The 14,745-nt window shown below is 36.2% G+C and overlaps 1 protein-coding gene across 7 annotated transcripts in view; it reads right to left on the bottom strand.

Moving 5' to 3' along the window:
- LOC149799840 (long-chain-fatty-acid--CoA ligase 4-like) overlaps positions 1 to 14,745 on the bottom strand; it is a 104,298-nt gene that overhangs the window by 65,831 nt on the left and 23,722 nt on the right. For 5 of the 7 annotated variants that reach the window (XM_089959248.1, XM_089959251.1, XM_089959249.1 and 2 more), the window contains exons 2-3: positions 13,608 to 13,795; positions 5,504 to 5,716 (exon numbers count right to left, since the gene is read on the bottom strand). In XM_089959248.1, coding sequence (XP_089815374.1) covers positions 5,504 to 5,716; positions 13,608 to 13,742 — 348 coding nt within the window. In that variant the 5' untranslated portion in view covers positions 13,743 to 13,795. The remainder of the gene's footprint in view (positions 1 to 5,503; positions 5,717 to 13,607; positions 13,796 to 14,745) is intronic. The other 2 variants (XM_089959252.1, XM_089959255.1) reach the window with 1 other exon arrangement.

The raw sequence follows: 14,745 nt of genomic DNA, 5'->3' as shown, positions 1-14,745 counted from the left end.
TTCAGATGTACAGATGCACTGGACCAACTCAAGCTTGCCCAGGCTGCAAGCAGTGGGACTGAAGAATGTGTATAAAAAATTTTATACACATAAATAAAAAGCAACTCTAAGTCAATATGCTTACAATTTTGTAATAGTTGGGTAAAATATAACCCGTTACATAATACTAGTTTAAATGTGAACCAATGAAAACAACCCAGGTGTCAGGATCAGGGCATCAAGACACAGACAAACACAGACAAACATTAATTGTACATCTTATTGTGCAATAATTTGATTGATTTATTTGACTGATAGCTGTCTAAAATAGCACATCAACACACAAAAAGTCATATCATCCCAAGGCAATTGGAGTGATGTGTCTTAGCAAGAGACTAAGGGTGTGCAATAATATAGAATACAGGTATACTGTGGTATTAATAATATCGAATACAGGTATACTGTGGTATTAAACAGATGATATAATAATTGTGATATAACTTATATTGACATACATGTAGTATGATACTGATGTAAATTTTGATAAAAAGTTGCAAACAAACTTTGTTATTTTTATAAATTAATATTACCCATATTTCATTACTTATAACAGTCTCTGAATAACAATGAACTATTGAATTCCATACCTATACCTCCAGTAATCTGCTTCAATAACATTTCTATTTCGCTTCCTGTGCAGTTGCAGCATGGGAAATCAGAAGATACATGTCTGTGAATCTTGATCTCTTTGAAGCTTTAACTTCTCTTTGTCAACAAATAAGCACTTTGCTGATACTGATGACTAAATGACACTGACCTTGAGTTACAAGTACTTCAAATATGGTTGAAAAATTGAACAGTGATGTCTGCCATATAGACTCATTTTGCATTAAAAAAAGAGTGCAAGGGATGGGAAAACTGATGAGGCAATTGCTGTGTGCAGACTGTGTGAGGCTCATGTTAAGTTTTCCAGTGGAAGCACAAATCTAACCTACCATATAATCAAGCACCATCCTGGGAAAAGTGGTAATTACAATATGACAGACAATAGATCATCAATGTCTGCTAATGGAAGTTCATTGTGTGAAGATAATTCTGATCTTTCTAAAGCAAAATGTCACAGTCAACCCAGAGAAACATACCAGGGCTCAGTGGTGCAAATTACCCCTCCTATTCTTCACATGCTTTATAACTGACAAGGTGTACACTGTGCAGATTTAACATAAAGGGCTTGTATTGATACCAAATAGTGGATTCAGCAGAGTTTAGAGACCTTTGACATACACTTGACCCCCAATATACTATTCCAGGTAAAATGCAGTTTGCAGAGGTGATCATTCTTCAAAAATATGCTCAAGTCAAGACACTAGTAATAGAAGACCTACAAAATGCTGAGAAGGTTGCACTGACAACAGATAGCTGGACATCAAGTTCATTTGAATCTTATCTGACAATAATGTCAACTCACACTGATAAAGACTGGAAGTTAATAAACTATGTTCTTCAAACTTGGCCCTTGTATGAAGGGCACACAGGTGAAAATATAGCTGCTGTGATCCTTAAGGCCATCAAAGAATGGGAAATACAGTCTATACCCACACCGACTTTTTGTATCAGATAATGCAACTAACATGGACAAGGCTGGGACTCGTTCAGGATGCAACTTTCACATCAAGTGTTATGCACATACAATTATTTGGCTGCACAAAGTGTCTCAAGATCAGATGCATTGAAATTCTCCACAGCAGGATTCACTGAATATATGGGTTCTTCCCCCAAAGTACAATTACAGCAGCTAAACTGAAAAGCCAGGCTGAATTGCTGGGCCTACCAGATCATAAGCTCATAGCTGATGTGCCCACTAGATAGAATAGTATTTATGACATGATTTCAAGGTTTCTGCAATGTACAGTAATTGCCATTTTGCGATTGAAAGATCTTAATAAAATAAAAGAGAAAGATCTGAACCCAGTTTTAGATGATGCCTGGCAGATGAATTGATGGCTTGTCGACAACCTCTTAAAGTGGTGACAACCACTCTTTGTACTGAGTAAGTTCGAACCATTTCTGTTATCATGCCTCTGCATCGCGAACTTATTGACAGCATTTTCCAACACAGTGATGATGACTCTCTAGTAATAGCTCAGACGAAAAGGGCTGTGGTTGACGATCTTCAGGATAGATACACTCGTCAAGGAGAAACTCTCACCACCGCTGTTGCTTTGGATCCACGTTTTAAAGCTTTACCTTTCCTCAGTGATGCATGAAGGTATGAAATCATTATCAAAATTTTGCAGAATGCATCAGAAATCATTGTTAGAGTGAAGGCTGAACATGGCACTGATCAGTCATCTGTGGGTGACAGCTGACAGTCAGAATTGCCAACTTTGTCACAGCTACCCCAAGCAGTTATGTGTATCTGCCAATTCAGCTGCTGAGGATAATCAACCAATTTGCAAGAAACTCAAGTCAGACATTGGTCAGAGTGATATGATGAAGGTAGCTGTGTCTGGCATGCAAGAACTTCTTGGTGATGTCAACATGTTGTTGTTGTTGTAGGGTTTAACGCCATTTTTCAGCAGACAATATGCTATACATGGCGGCCAGTTTTAATGGTGGAGGAAGAACCCGGGAAATCCCCAGAAAGAATCACTTACCCTCGAGAAGCTACTGGCAAGCTTTCTCACATACCCACATTGGCCGAATCCGAGACTCGAACCCACGCAGACAGAGGTGAGATGGCAGTGATCCGTAATGGAGAGCGCTTTAGACCACTCGGCCACACGGGGCCCCTGTGATGTCTACATAACTGGTGTTCAGACTTTAGAAACACAAATGGAACCACTATGTCATGTTTGCCTGCCCACGATTATGTAAGTCAGGAACAAAGGAATGAGTTAGCGCCATGAGTATGTCGACCCTGCACTGTCGTGGTGATTCATGTTTGTACAAGAGTTCTCTTCGTTAGGTGTCAAAACTAACACGTAGACGTTAGAAGCTTTGTGCTAGAACAAAGGACCCTTGTTGCTGTTGTAAATCTCCCCGCGTTGACAGATGGCCTGAGGCTCGTCTGTTAAGCTGGACCGACTAGGGTAGAATTGATATCCAATCGGAACTGAGGAAGGGTGGGGCCATCAATTTGAACCAGAATTTAACAGTAATTTGGGCTGGGAACGAATTAGTCATTGTGAAGCATCGTGCTGACAAGTTGTAGCAATAACTCCGGGAGTCACTCGTGATTTGGCAGGAAAAATCTTGGTACATTCAAGGACAGAAAGCTTCGTAAAGGTCAATGAGTTATTTGCTCGATTGTTGCAGAATGTTACGGCATTGTAATTGTAATTAAGTGCAGTATGTATATTTACTTACTAGAATTGTTAGTACATAGAATTACCTTTGTATTGTTTAATTTACATGCGTACTTGAGAGATGAGCTATGATTATGTAGATTGCTCGCTCGTCAGAATGAATATCGTAATTCGCTATTTAGTTACTTCGTGGTAAACTAGCATATTTATTCATGTGATATTCTAGATTTTGCAATTGTTGATTTAAATTGTAACTCTGGAAATGATTGCAGTGTGTAAGTTTAAATAATATGGATATTTGAATATTTGTGTACACTTGTGGGAGTGTAATGTACAGAAATGTATCGGATTGTTGTGATATTGTTGAGAATAATAAGATTAAAAATATATATAGATTGATGTGACGCAATTTAGTGATTTCTGTATGATAAGTAGGATACCGCTCTTATTGTGACATTGTTTCTATAAGAACATGTGGGGTTTTCAATGCGCATGAATGCGTGACCAAAGATGTAGATAGCCTTTATCTGATGATTGATTGATTGTTGATTTAGTGTGAGCGAGATGGCTAACAAAACATACTAACGTCCTTGTGTTTTCGTAGGAAGCTTTTGGGGGCAGAACTACCGGGTAGTCAAGGAGACAAAAGGGGAAGAGGATAGGAAGAATCGGAGTACGGAGAACGCCGGAAGGAGGAAAGGAATTCGCAGAGTAAACACAGATGAGTAGAAACCAAGTACAGGGGAAAGCCATCTCACACTATAATCACGTGATGAAATAGGTTGTTACATGGTCGAGAGGAAGAAGATTGGTTGAGAAATTAATATCGTTTAATTTGTATAAAATTGTTATTCTTTGAATTTCACCTTTGTGTTCTTAATAATTTAACTGTCAGTATTGCTGACTGGGGGCTCAGAGCTTTATCTCTCTCTATCACTAATTTCACTTCCTACAAAAACGAGCCAGGGTGGGAATTCCACAATATATCAAATAAATATTGGGAGCATCCCACCCCAACGCATAACAGTGGGCCACATAGAACTTCATACACTAGAAGAAAAGCATAAGAACTAGAGAGTGTTTCCATTGATTCCCTTGAATTCAAATCCTCTTCAATGGTGGAAAAAATCACGAGCAGAGATTTCCAAAATTAGCTAAGCTTGCATCCCAGCAACAAGTTCTCCTTCTGAGAGGGTGTTCTCCACTGCTGGAGATATAGTAAATGTACAATGTTCAGCACTAAAACCAAATCATGTTGATGCTCTTATCTTCTTAAAAAAATATGAATAAGTTCCACCATGTGATTTTCAATGCAGTTCAGTTTGAACTACACTGGGTAATATGACAACGAAGGGACCAATCTGCAGTTTCATGTATTTTTATTTATCAAAAATTAAACCACAAACTGTTCACACAAAAGATTCTATTGTAACTCATTTTATTTCTATGTTAGATTGTAACTACTGTCATTTAATGTATTTTCTCTACAGATTTTTAATTATGTAATTAAATAATTGTACTTACCTCTTTGCAGTCTGTATATGTTTTATTTTAAAAAATTAACAATTTTTTAAATTATTTATTGCTAAGATATTTACAGTGTGACAGTTGTTTATAGTGATGTCTAGCACTGTGGCATCATGCTGCAAACATGTAGTATCGTGTCCCACCTAGTCACATTATCCCGTAACCAGGCTGACCAGCCCTAACACTAACCTCTTAATGCTGAGTGCCTAGCAAGACTGCTGTTAGTACCATTTTTAGAACTCTTTGGTATGACTTGGCTGAGGTTCAAACCTGCAACCTCCCACACCAGAGGCAGACGCTCTAACCACTAGGCCACAGGAGTGGTAAAAAAAATATAATTCTTTCTTAAATCAATATCTTGCAATTATATTACATTATTTCGCTTAATATTGTAATATATCGCAATATGATTTTTAATTCAACTCCAACCCCTACAAGAGACTTACCACAGCACCCAATCTGGTCTGGCCCAAGGCAATATTTACAACTGTAACCTTCTGACTGAATTTTTCAGGTTAAACACTAAGCCACTTTGGCAAGTCAGCAATCCATCATAATCACTCGTAAGAAATACACAATTAACACTTACTGCTACAACTGATTGACGAGAAATACAAAATTCTTGATAAATGATACACATAATTAATACTTCAAGCTGCAGTTCTCACAAAGTAACTAATCCTTCAAACCTTTTTGAAGACTCTGCCATTAGGCTGCATTTCATCTTCCTCATTCAGAAGTTCCCGAGTTCCAAGGCAACTCTTGGTCCCATATAGCCGAAGTGCCCGCAGGAACAAGTCATCAAGGGTTTGGGCTTCAGGGAAGAGGGATGTTGACAGGGTACCAAACTGAATGTCCACTGACCTGTATGGCCCACCTGGCTTGTCTCCTACTGGTTTGGCCTGAAAATGACCAACGAAAGAATACAGTATACATTAATTCTGTGACAAAAATAGTTGTGCAGGGTCTGTTTTCATGAATCATCTTCAGACTGAGATTTATCAGTATATTTCTGTCTCTCTTTTAACATGCTTGTATTAAATTAAGATGAAATGGTTCATATAACTGGTCACAAACATCTAATTATGTCTAAGTATGGTGGTATTTTAAAAACCATAATTAACAGAATCAAGGTTGCTGACTGGTTGAAAATAATTACTAAAAAAAATCCACCAAAATTTAAGCCATTTTTTTTATCCTAACAATATATATGGGTAAACTGAATACAATACAGTAGGCCTGAAATTAAAGTCATGTTTATTTTATTGCTGGAATTGCATAGGTCCTACTGGATATAAACATTAATATTACAGTCTATGGGAATTTAATTACAAAAGGTTCTCTCCTTAAATTATCATTACAATCTGCGGGAATTGAATTAGTTGTCTGTGCTTACAGTAACATTACAGTCTAAGGCAACTGAATAATTGTCTGTGCTAAATTTTAACATTATAGTCTATGGGAATTGAATTAGTTGTCTGTGCTTACAGTAACATTACAGTCTAAGGCAACTCAATAATTGTCTGTACTAAATTTTAACATTATAGTCTATGGGAATTGAATTAGTTGTCTGTGCTTACAGTAACATTACAGTCGAAGGCAACTGAATAATTGTCTGTGCTAAATTTTAACATTATAGTCTATAGGAATTGAATTAGCTGTCTCTGTCTCACTTACTTACACTGACATTAAAGCCTATGGGAATTTAATTACAAAAAATTCTCTCCTTAAATTATCATTACAATCTGTGGGAATTGAATTAGTTGTCTGTGCTAAATTTTAACATTATAGTCTATGGGAATTGAATTAGTTGTCTGTGCTTACATTAACATTACAGTCTAAGGCAACTGAATAATTGTCTGTGCTAAATTTTAACATTATAGTCTATAGGAATTGAATTAGCTGTCTCTTTCTCGCTTACTTACACTGACATTAAAGCCTATGGGAATTTAATTACAAATAGTTCTCTCCTTAAATTATCATTACAATCTGCGGGAATTGAATTAGTTGCCTGTGCTTACAGTAATATTACAGTCTAAGGCAACTGAATAATTGTCTGTGCTAAATTTTAACATTATAGTCTATAGGAATTGAATTAGCTGTCTCTGTCTCGCTTACTTACACTGACATTAAAGCCTATGGGAATTTAATTACAAATAGTTCTCTCCTTAAATTATCATTACAATCTGTGGGAATTGAATTAGTTGTCTGTGCTTACATTAACATTACAGTCTAAGGAAAATGAATAATTGTCTGTGTTAAATTTTTAACATTATAATCTATGGGAACTGAATTAGCTGTCTCTGTCTAGCTTACTTACACTGACATTAAAGCCTATGGGAATTGAATTAGTCGTCTTGTATATGTTATCCAGGAGTGAAACTATACACTGGTGCTGCATATCGATCAACCTGACAGCATCTCAGTTTAAATACTTTACATATCAATTAATTCTTCTGCTTGGTTTCTCTGTTGTTTTGCCCTGTTTGCTATGCAAAGCTACATTAATTTCTAATTGGTGGTTACTGTTTAACCTGGACTGGAACAAGCAATAATCACCAATGAGAATTTAATGTAACATATTTCACCGTGCGACACTCTGGTAGTGTAGCTTTCATTTTTGTGAGTAGGGGGAATTATGAACCATGTCACTTTCTGTTTATTTACAGAGACAGCGAGAGAGTATTCTCAATAGTCTATTTCGATTTTTATTAATAAAAATGAAGACCAGTGACTGCTGATGCTGTTTCAGATGAATTTTAATTTTAAAGAATAACAAGGCAAACTAATAATAATTATGCATCACTGCTGATGACTAAAATAAGTTGCATATGTTAAGCACTGTTTTGTATCAATTCTCCGACTCTGGCATCAATATGTGTATTATTACAGCAAAAATATCAATATATCGTTGAAACATTTAACCCCAAAAGATATCATTACATTCTATGGAAACTGAATTAGTAGTCTGTACTTACACTAACATTACAGTCTATAGGAACTGAATTAGTAGTCTGTGCTTACATTAATATTACAGTCTATAGGAACTGAATTAGTAGTCTGTGCTTACATTAATATTACAGTCTATAGGAACTGAATTAGTAGTCTGTGCTTACATTAATATTACAGTCTATAGGAAATGAATTAGTAGTCTGTGCTTACATTAATATTACAGTCTAAGGGAACTGAATTAGTAGTCTGTGCTTACATTAATATTACAGTCTATAGGAACTGAATTAGTAGTCTGTGCTTACATTAATATTACAGTCTAAGGGAACTGAATTAGTTGTCTGTACTTACATTAATATTACAGTCTATAGGAACTGAATTAGTAGTCTGTGCTTACATTAACATTACAGTCTATGGAAACTGAATTGGTAGTCTGTGCTTACATTAACAATACAGTCTATAGGAACTGAATTAGTTGTCTATGCTTACATTAACATTACAGCCTATGGAAACTGAATTAGTAGTCTGTGCTTACATTAACATTACAGTCTATGGAAACTGAATTAGTTGTCTATGCTTACATTAACAATACAGTCTATGGAAACTAAATTAGTTGTCTATGCTTACATTAACATTAAAGTCTATGGAAACTAAATTAGTTGTCTGTACTTACTATAACACTACAGTCTAAGGAAACTGAATTAGTTGTTTGTGCTTACATTAATATTACAGTCTACTGGAACTGAATTAGTAGTCCGTGCTTACATTAATATTACAGTCATTAGGAACTGAATTAGTTACCTGTCCTTACATTAACACAACAGTCTATGGGAATTGAATTAGTTGTCTGTATACAGTAACATTATAATCTGTGTGTGCATGTGTGTGATTTGATTTTGTAACAAAACAATTTTTTTGTTATATCACAACAATGTCTGCAGTGTGATAGTTAATAGTGATGTCTAGCAAATGGGCATCATGTTGCAGGCATCCAGCATCATGTCCCACCCAGTCACATTATCCTGACACCAAGCCTACCAGTCCTAATACTAACCTATTAATACTGAGCGCCAAGCAAGGCAGCTGCTAGTCCATTTTTATAAGTCTCTGGTATGACTCAGGAGGGGTTCAAACCCATGATCTCCTGCACCTGAGGCGGATGCCCTAACCACTAGACAACCAGAGCGGTCACATTATAATCATCAGGAATTGAATTAGTTGTCTGTGTTTACATTAATGTTACAGTTTATGGGAATTTTATTAGTTCTTTTTGTTTTCATTAATATTACAGTCTATGGGAATTTAATTACAAATAGTTCTCTCCTTATATTAACATTATAATCTACGGGAATTGAATTATTTGTATGTGCCCAATTTACATCAACATTACAGACTAAGGGAACTGAATTAGTTGTCTGTGCTTACATTAACATTACAGTCTATGAGAACTGAATTATTTGTATGTGCCCAATTTAAATTAACACTACAGTCTAAGGGAAATGAATTAGTGAATTAGTTGTCTGTTGTGCCCAGCTTACATTAACATTACAGTCTATGGCAACTGAATTTGTCTGTGCATGCATTAACATTACAGTCTATGGCAACTGAATTTGTCTGTGCATGCATTAACATTACAGTCTATGGCAACTGAATTTGTCTGTGCATGCATTAACATTACAGTCTATGGCAACTGAATTTGTCTGTGCATGCATTAACATTACAGTCTATGGCAACTGAATTTGTCTGTGCATGCATTAACATTAGTCTATGGAGAATTAGTTATCTGTTCCCTGCTTACATCTGGCAGCTGATATGCAGGATCTACTCTAAAACTGGAAGGGGGAGGGAATGAAGTTCAATATTCACACGTCTGACGGAGTTTTTAAGTAGGCTTTTAAAAAATAATTAAAAAAAGCATGAATAATGCAGCCATGCATCCTAGAACAGACGAATAGACCCTGCACATATACAGGATTTCTCCTATGACTAGCACAGCAGGCACCACTTGTGAAGTTTTATTTATTTAGTAGCAAAGCCAAATTAAAAAAAATATTTCATACTTTTGCAGAAGCAGGAGATGGGTTAACCACCAAACTCGGTTTATCAATTGGTAGGATCACAGTGTGTAGTACATTTATAAGTCTGGGTGACAGATGACACAAAAAGGGAGAAAGTAGGCTAAATTGTTAACTGATGAAACTGCCCTGAATATAGAAATTACAAGCTGAACCAGAAAATCTGCCAGAGTTTGGACCATACCGCAAAATGTGGTAGGATTTCCACTACTTGTCAGCACAGAAACTAGCAAACACAAAAAATGCACTCACTTTTTATAGCTCTGGGTTCAGACTCCAGGTCTGACACATGCAAGAGTACATGACTGCCCAATGAAGCTTACTAAATATCTTGGATTAAAGAATATGGAACCAATAACCCCTTTATATTTTTCTTAAGGGGCTGCTTCAGATGGTGCATAGTTTCTAACATGGCCAGTTTAGATTCTAATGGACCAATAATTGCATGGTTTCTAACAGGGCCAGTTTAGATTCTGATGACCAATATTTGCATGGTTTCTAACAGGGCCAGTTTAGATTCTAATGGACCAATATTTGCATGGTTTCTAACAGGGCCAGTTTAGATTCTGATGACCAATATTTGCATGGTTTCTAATAAGGCCAGTTCAGATTCTAATGGACCAATATTTGCATGGTTTCTAATAGGGACAGTTTTGATTCTAATGGACCAATATTTGCATGTTTCTAACAAGGCCAGTTTAGATTCTAATGGACCAATATTTACCTGGTTTCTAATAGGGACAGTTTAGATTCTGATGACCAATATTTGCATGGTTTCTAATATTTGGTAAAGATATGTTTTTTTTAAAGTAATTCAATACTAATTTAAGTATTTATGATACTGAGTTTAACAAAGCATTCTGGAGAACACCATAATCTTGAATTTTACTGAGTTTTGTTCTCATGCAAAAACTTTTACAATGAGTTGAGTATCACTGCCGCTTACATAAATAGCATTATTTCTGGCATTTTTCTCTGAAAAAGGTGGGAAACAAATTAACATTCAAGGTTCTTTCTTCATATTAGTTAACTATTTGTGTAATATATTTTTTTACACATTCAATAAAAAGATCAACACATCATTTAATTCACAGCAAAATTAGATGCTAACGATTGATTACTTGTAAAAGATTTTGCATAATTTAGTCAAAAGCTTCCAAAATTTTTAGACTGAATTATATTTATTAAGATTTTTCTTTAAACTTGTGCCATCTAGTATGTGATGGTTACTACCCACTGCTGATGTGTTTATTTAGTCAGTTTTTCATGTGTTAAGAATAGCAAACTGAATACGTTTAACAAAGCAAACATAAAATAGCATGTATATGATAACTGCTTCATGTTTATCTACCACAGAACCTTCAAAATAATTTTTTTCTTCAAATTTCCTCTACTTCTTTGCACTGCCTTTATTATTAAGTCGAAGATACCAATTTTTACTTTCACTCCATTCTTAGCAGGGTTGTAGAAGCTGTAAATGTGTGCAGTTTCTGTGCTATATTAGTACATGTGTACTTCAGTACAAATGAAGTACATGTGCTGCAATATAATGCCAAAGAATACGTTTTTGCAATATTTGTGTAAACAGAATTCAAACAAAATTAACATTTCAGCCTTCATTTACTTGATTTACATAATTTGTCTCTTGAAATGTCTGTTATTCCAAGAAAAGGGGATTTTTGAAAGATCTGTCTGACACAAAAACAAGGATTTATTTTAACCGTATGTTACATTCTGCCTACTGCACAGCAGCAACCCAAAATGGCAGACATGTAACCTTAAGTGCTGCATGAGTAGGTGCTGAATAAAAAAGGCAAAATCACTTGTCTGAAAGTATTCGGGCAGAAGTTCTCAAAGATGAAAAATGAGTGACCATTCTGTTTGTCGGTATGCAATACATGGGCCAAGCTGACAAGCGGTAAATGAACTTCACCGCCGATGATCACAGACACCGTCCCACTAATGTGGCTTGAGTTGAGAAGATGAATATTCAGCATGAGGTTATATCACATAGCTCAGACTTGCCTACATGTTAGGATGTTTCCCAATCATTGTTCACATAAAGAGATTTAAAAGGAATTAATGTTACATGACTTAGTGTTCACTTTTCAATAATTTTGTACTTTCTACAGACTTTCCTAATATAATGCAATATGTACCACAATACCTGGAATACCTGGTGATTACCAACCATAGCAAGCCCTATGCTGTCCTGTATCACAATACAAAACTTCAGGCAACGTCCATTGTCCAACCCTAGCAAGTGATACGCTATCCTGAATCACAATACATTAAAACACAGAAATTCTAGTGATGCCCAACCCAAGCAAGCAACATGCCGTCCTGAATCATAGTACAAAACTTCTGGCTATGTCCAACCCTAGCAAGCAATACGCTGTCCTGAATCACAATATAAAACTTTGGGTGATGTCCAACCCTAGAAAGTGATACACTGTCCTGAATCACAGTATAAAACTTCTGGTGATTACCAACCCTAGCAAGCCATACACTGTTCTGTATCACAATACAAAACTTCTGGTGATTACCAACCCTAGAAAGTGATAATCTGTCCTGAATCATAGTACAATATAAAACTTTGGGTGATGCCCAACACTAAAAAGTGATATGCTGTCCTGAATCACAATACAAAACTTCTGGTGATTACCAAACCTAGCAAGCCATACGCTGTCCTGTATCACAATACAAAACTTCTGGTAATGTCCAACCCTAGCAAGTGATACACTGTCCTGAATTACAATACATCAAAACACAGAAATTCTAGTGATGCCCAATCATAGAAAGCAATATGCTGTCCTGAATCACAGTACAAAACTTCTGGCAATGTCCAACCCTAGCAAGCAATACGCTGTCCTGAATCACAGTACAAAACTTCTGGCAATGCCCAACACTAGCAAGCAATACGCTGTCCTGAACCAAAATACATCAAAACACAGAAATTCTATTGATACCCAAACCCAGCAACCCATATGCTGTCCTGAATCGCAATACATCACAATGATAAAATTCAGGTGATGCCCAATCTTAGCAAGATATGATGCTTAAACTTTTGACTTGAATGTATTTTACTGATAAGTTCATTTCCTTTGTGCCAGTGGAAGACTGGATGAAGAGAGGAAAGCCTCTTGAAACAATTTCAGTTGAACAGTATTACTTTCATTGATTAATTTGGGCAAGTTTGCACATCAAGTCTGTCAACAAGTTTCCAAATTAACACTCATTTATTTACATGTGGTCTGACTGGATATCATTTGTATCTGAATTAAATATGAAGTCAATGGTATATGGTTGTGACACCACTCTAGGCAAACCATCAGTCTCTGTCAATCAAATGCTTGTCACAGGCTTAATTCCCAATCAGGACATTATGAGGTGTTGATATATGTGAAATTTGCATCAATTACTATTTTGATACCTCACTCATATCAACTCATCTTTGACATCTAAGTGGGGCATCAAACATTTTTAGCGCCACAAAATGCAGACTAGACTGAACCCTATTTTTTTCCAGGATCCCTAGCTTCTCAGCCTTTGTAACAACAGCAAACCAATATCTGAGCCACAGAGAGCTCAGACAGTTTTCAGTTTTTATGGTGCAACTAACATAGGATTATATTATTATTATATAAAACTAGATAGTGTTCAAAGAACACCAAAGCATCAGCACAGTGCCTGAAAACTGAAATGCATATGTGTGATGGATGTATACACGGACAAGGGTAATAAAACTAAAGAAATATGTACATCTTACCTTGATTCTGTTGGACTGTTTAATTCGAAGGTCTGGACGACAGATGACATAATACGGGATGAAGGCTACCAAGTCATAGACAATAGATATAGCCTTAAACACTCCTATCACTAGCTGAATCAGAAAATCTGCCATGCTTCAGTTCTCACCGGGATAGATAACAGTACTTCTGATACCTATCAACTAACCTAGAAAGAAGAAATACTGGATTATCAAATGAGTAAAAATATGTTAGTCCCTCACTATTAATCTCTTCATTATAGCTGGTCACCCTAACAAGGTCCATCATTAAGAGTACAGTCAAACCCACTTATCTCGACCTCGGTTATCTCGACAACCCGCTTATGTCGAGCGTTTTGGTCCGGTCCCGAAAAAATTCTTCTTTGTTATGCTATTTTTTACCCGCTTATCTCGACCTCTGTTAAGTCGATAACCCGGTTATGTCGGGCATAAGTTTCGGTCCGAAGTAACATGTGGACCCGCTTAATTCGACGAAATGCAACTTTTTAACGTCAATCTCACAGAAATTGTACAAGAAATAGTCAGCAAAAGCGATCGATTTTCAGGCACAATTTTGGTCCGTTGGTCGGTTTGCTTTGCAATAAAATAACCTTTGTATTTGATATCCTGCCGGTAAGTTCAAAGAATTAGTTTACTGCTCGCTACTGGATGTGTTTATTCACCACCCACGCCTCTATTTATTTGCCATCTGGAATCATAATTGATACAAACTCGCATTGATGCCTGCGGGGTAAGTAGTCTACTCAACATTAACTTGCTTTAATAAATACTCTTTGTAACCCATGCTAGCGAAAGGAGTGTCATTTGCACTCACAGTCAATGTACATGTACATGTATTTTCAAAAACATTTATTGATCTTTATCTGCGAGATACTGTCATATATTAACCTGGATATAATACAATCTTGGTTATTTTGCACCTAACACCGCGTTATGCGTGAATGGCGGGTGCCTGAAAGCAATCGGTGGATGTTTCTCTCTCACTCTCTCGTTTGTGATTTTCTTTGATCCATTTTTCAATCTGATAACATATTCAAACCTCTGAGTACAACCAAACATGATTTGTTTTTCAATATTCACATCAATTATAAAAATGCGTCGTGTGTTATCTGACATA

The sequence above is a fragment of the Sinohyriopsis cumingii genome, chromosome 5 (genome assembly GCF_028554795.1).
Source record: "Sinohyriopsis cumingii isolate HCF-2022 chromosome 5, ASM2855479v2, whole genome shotgun sequence".
Lineage (NCBI taxonomy): Eukaryota > Metazoa > Mollusca > Bivalvia > Unionida > Unionidae > Sinohyriopsis > Sinohyriopsis cumingii.
This window is presented reverse-complemented; position numbering and strand designations above follow the sequence as displayed.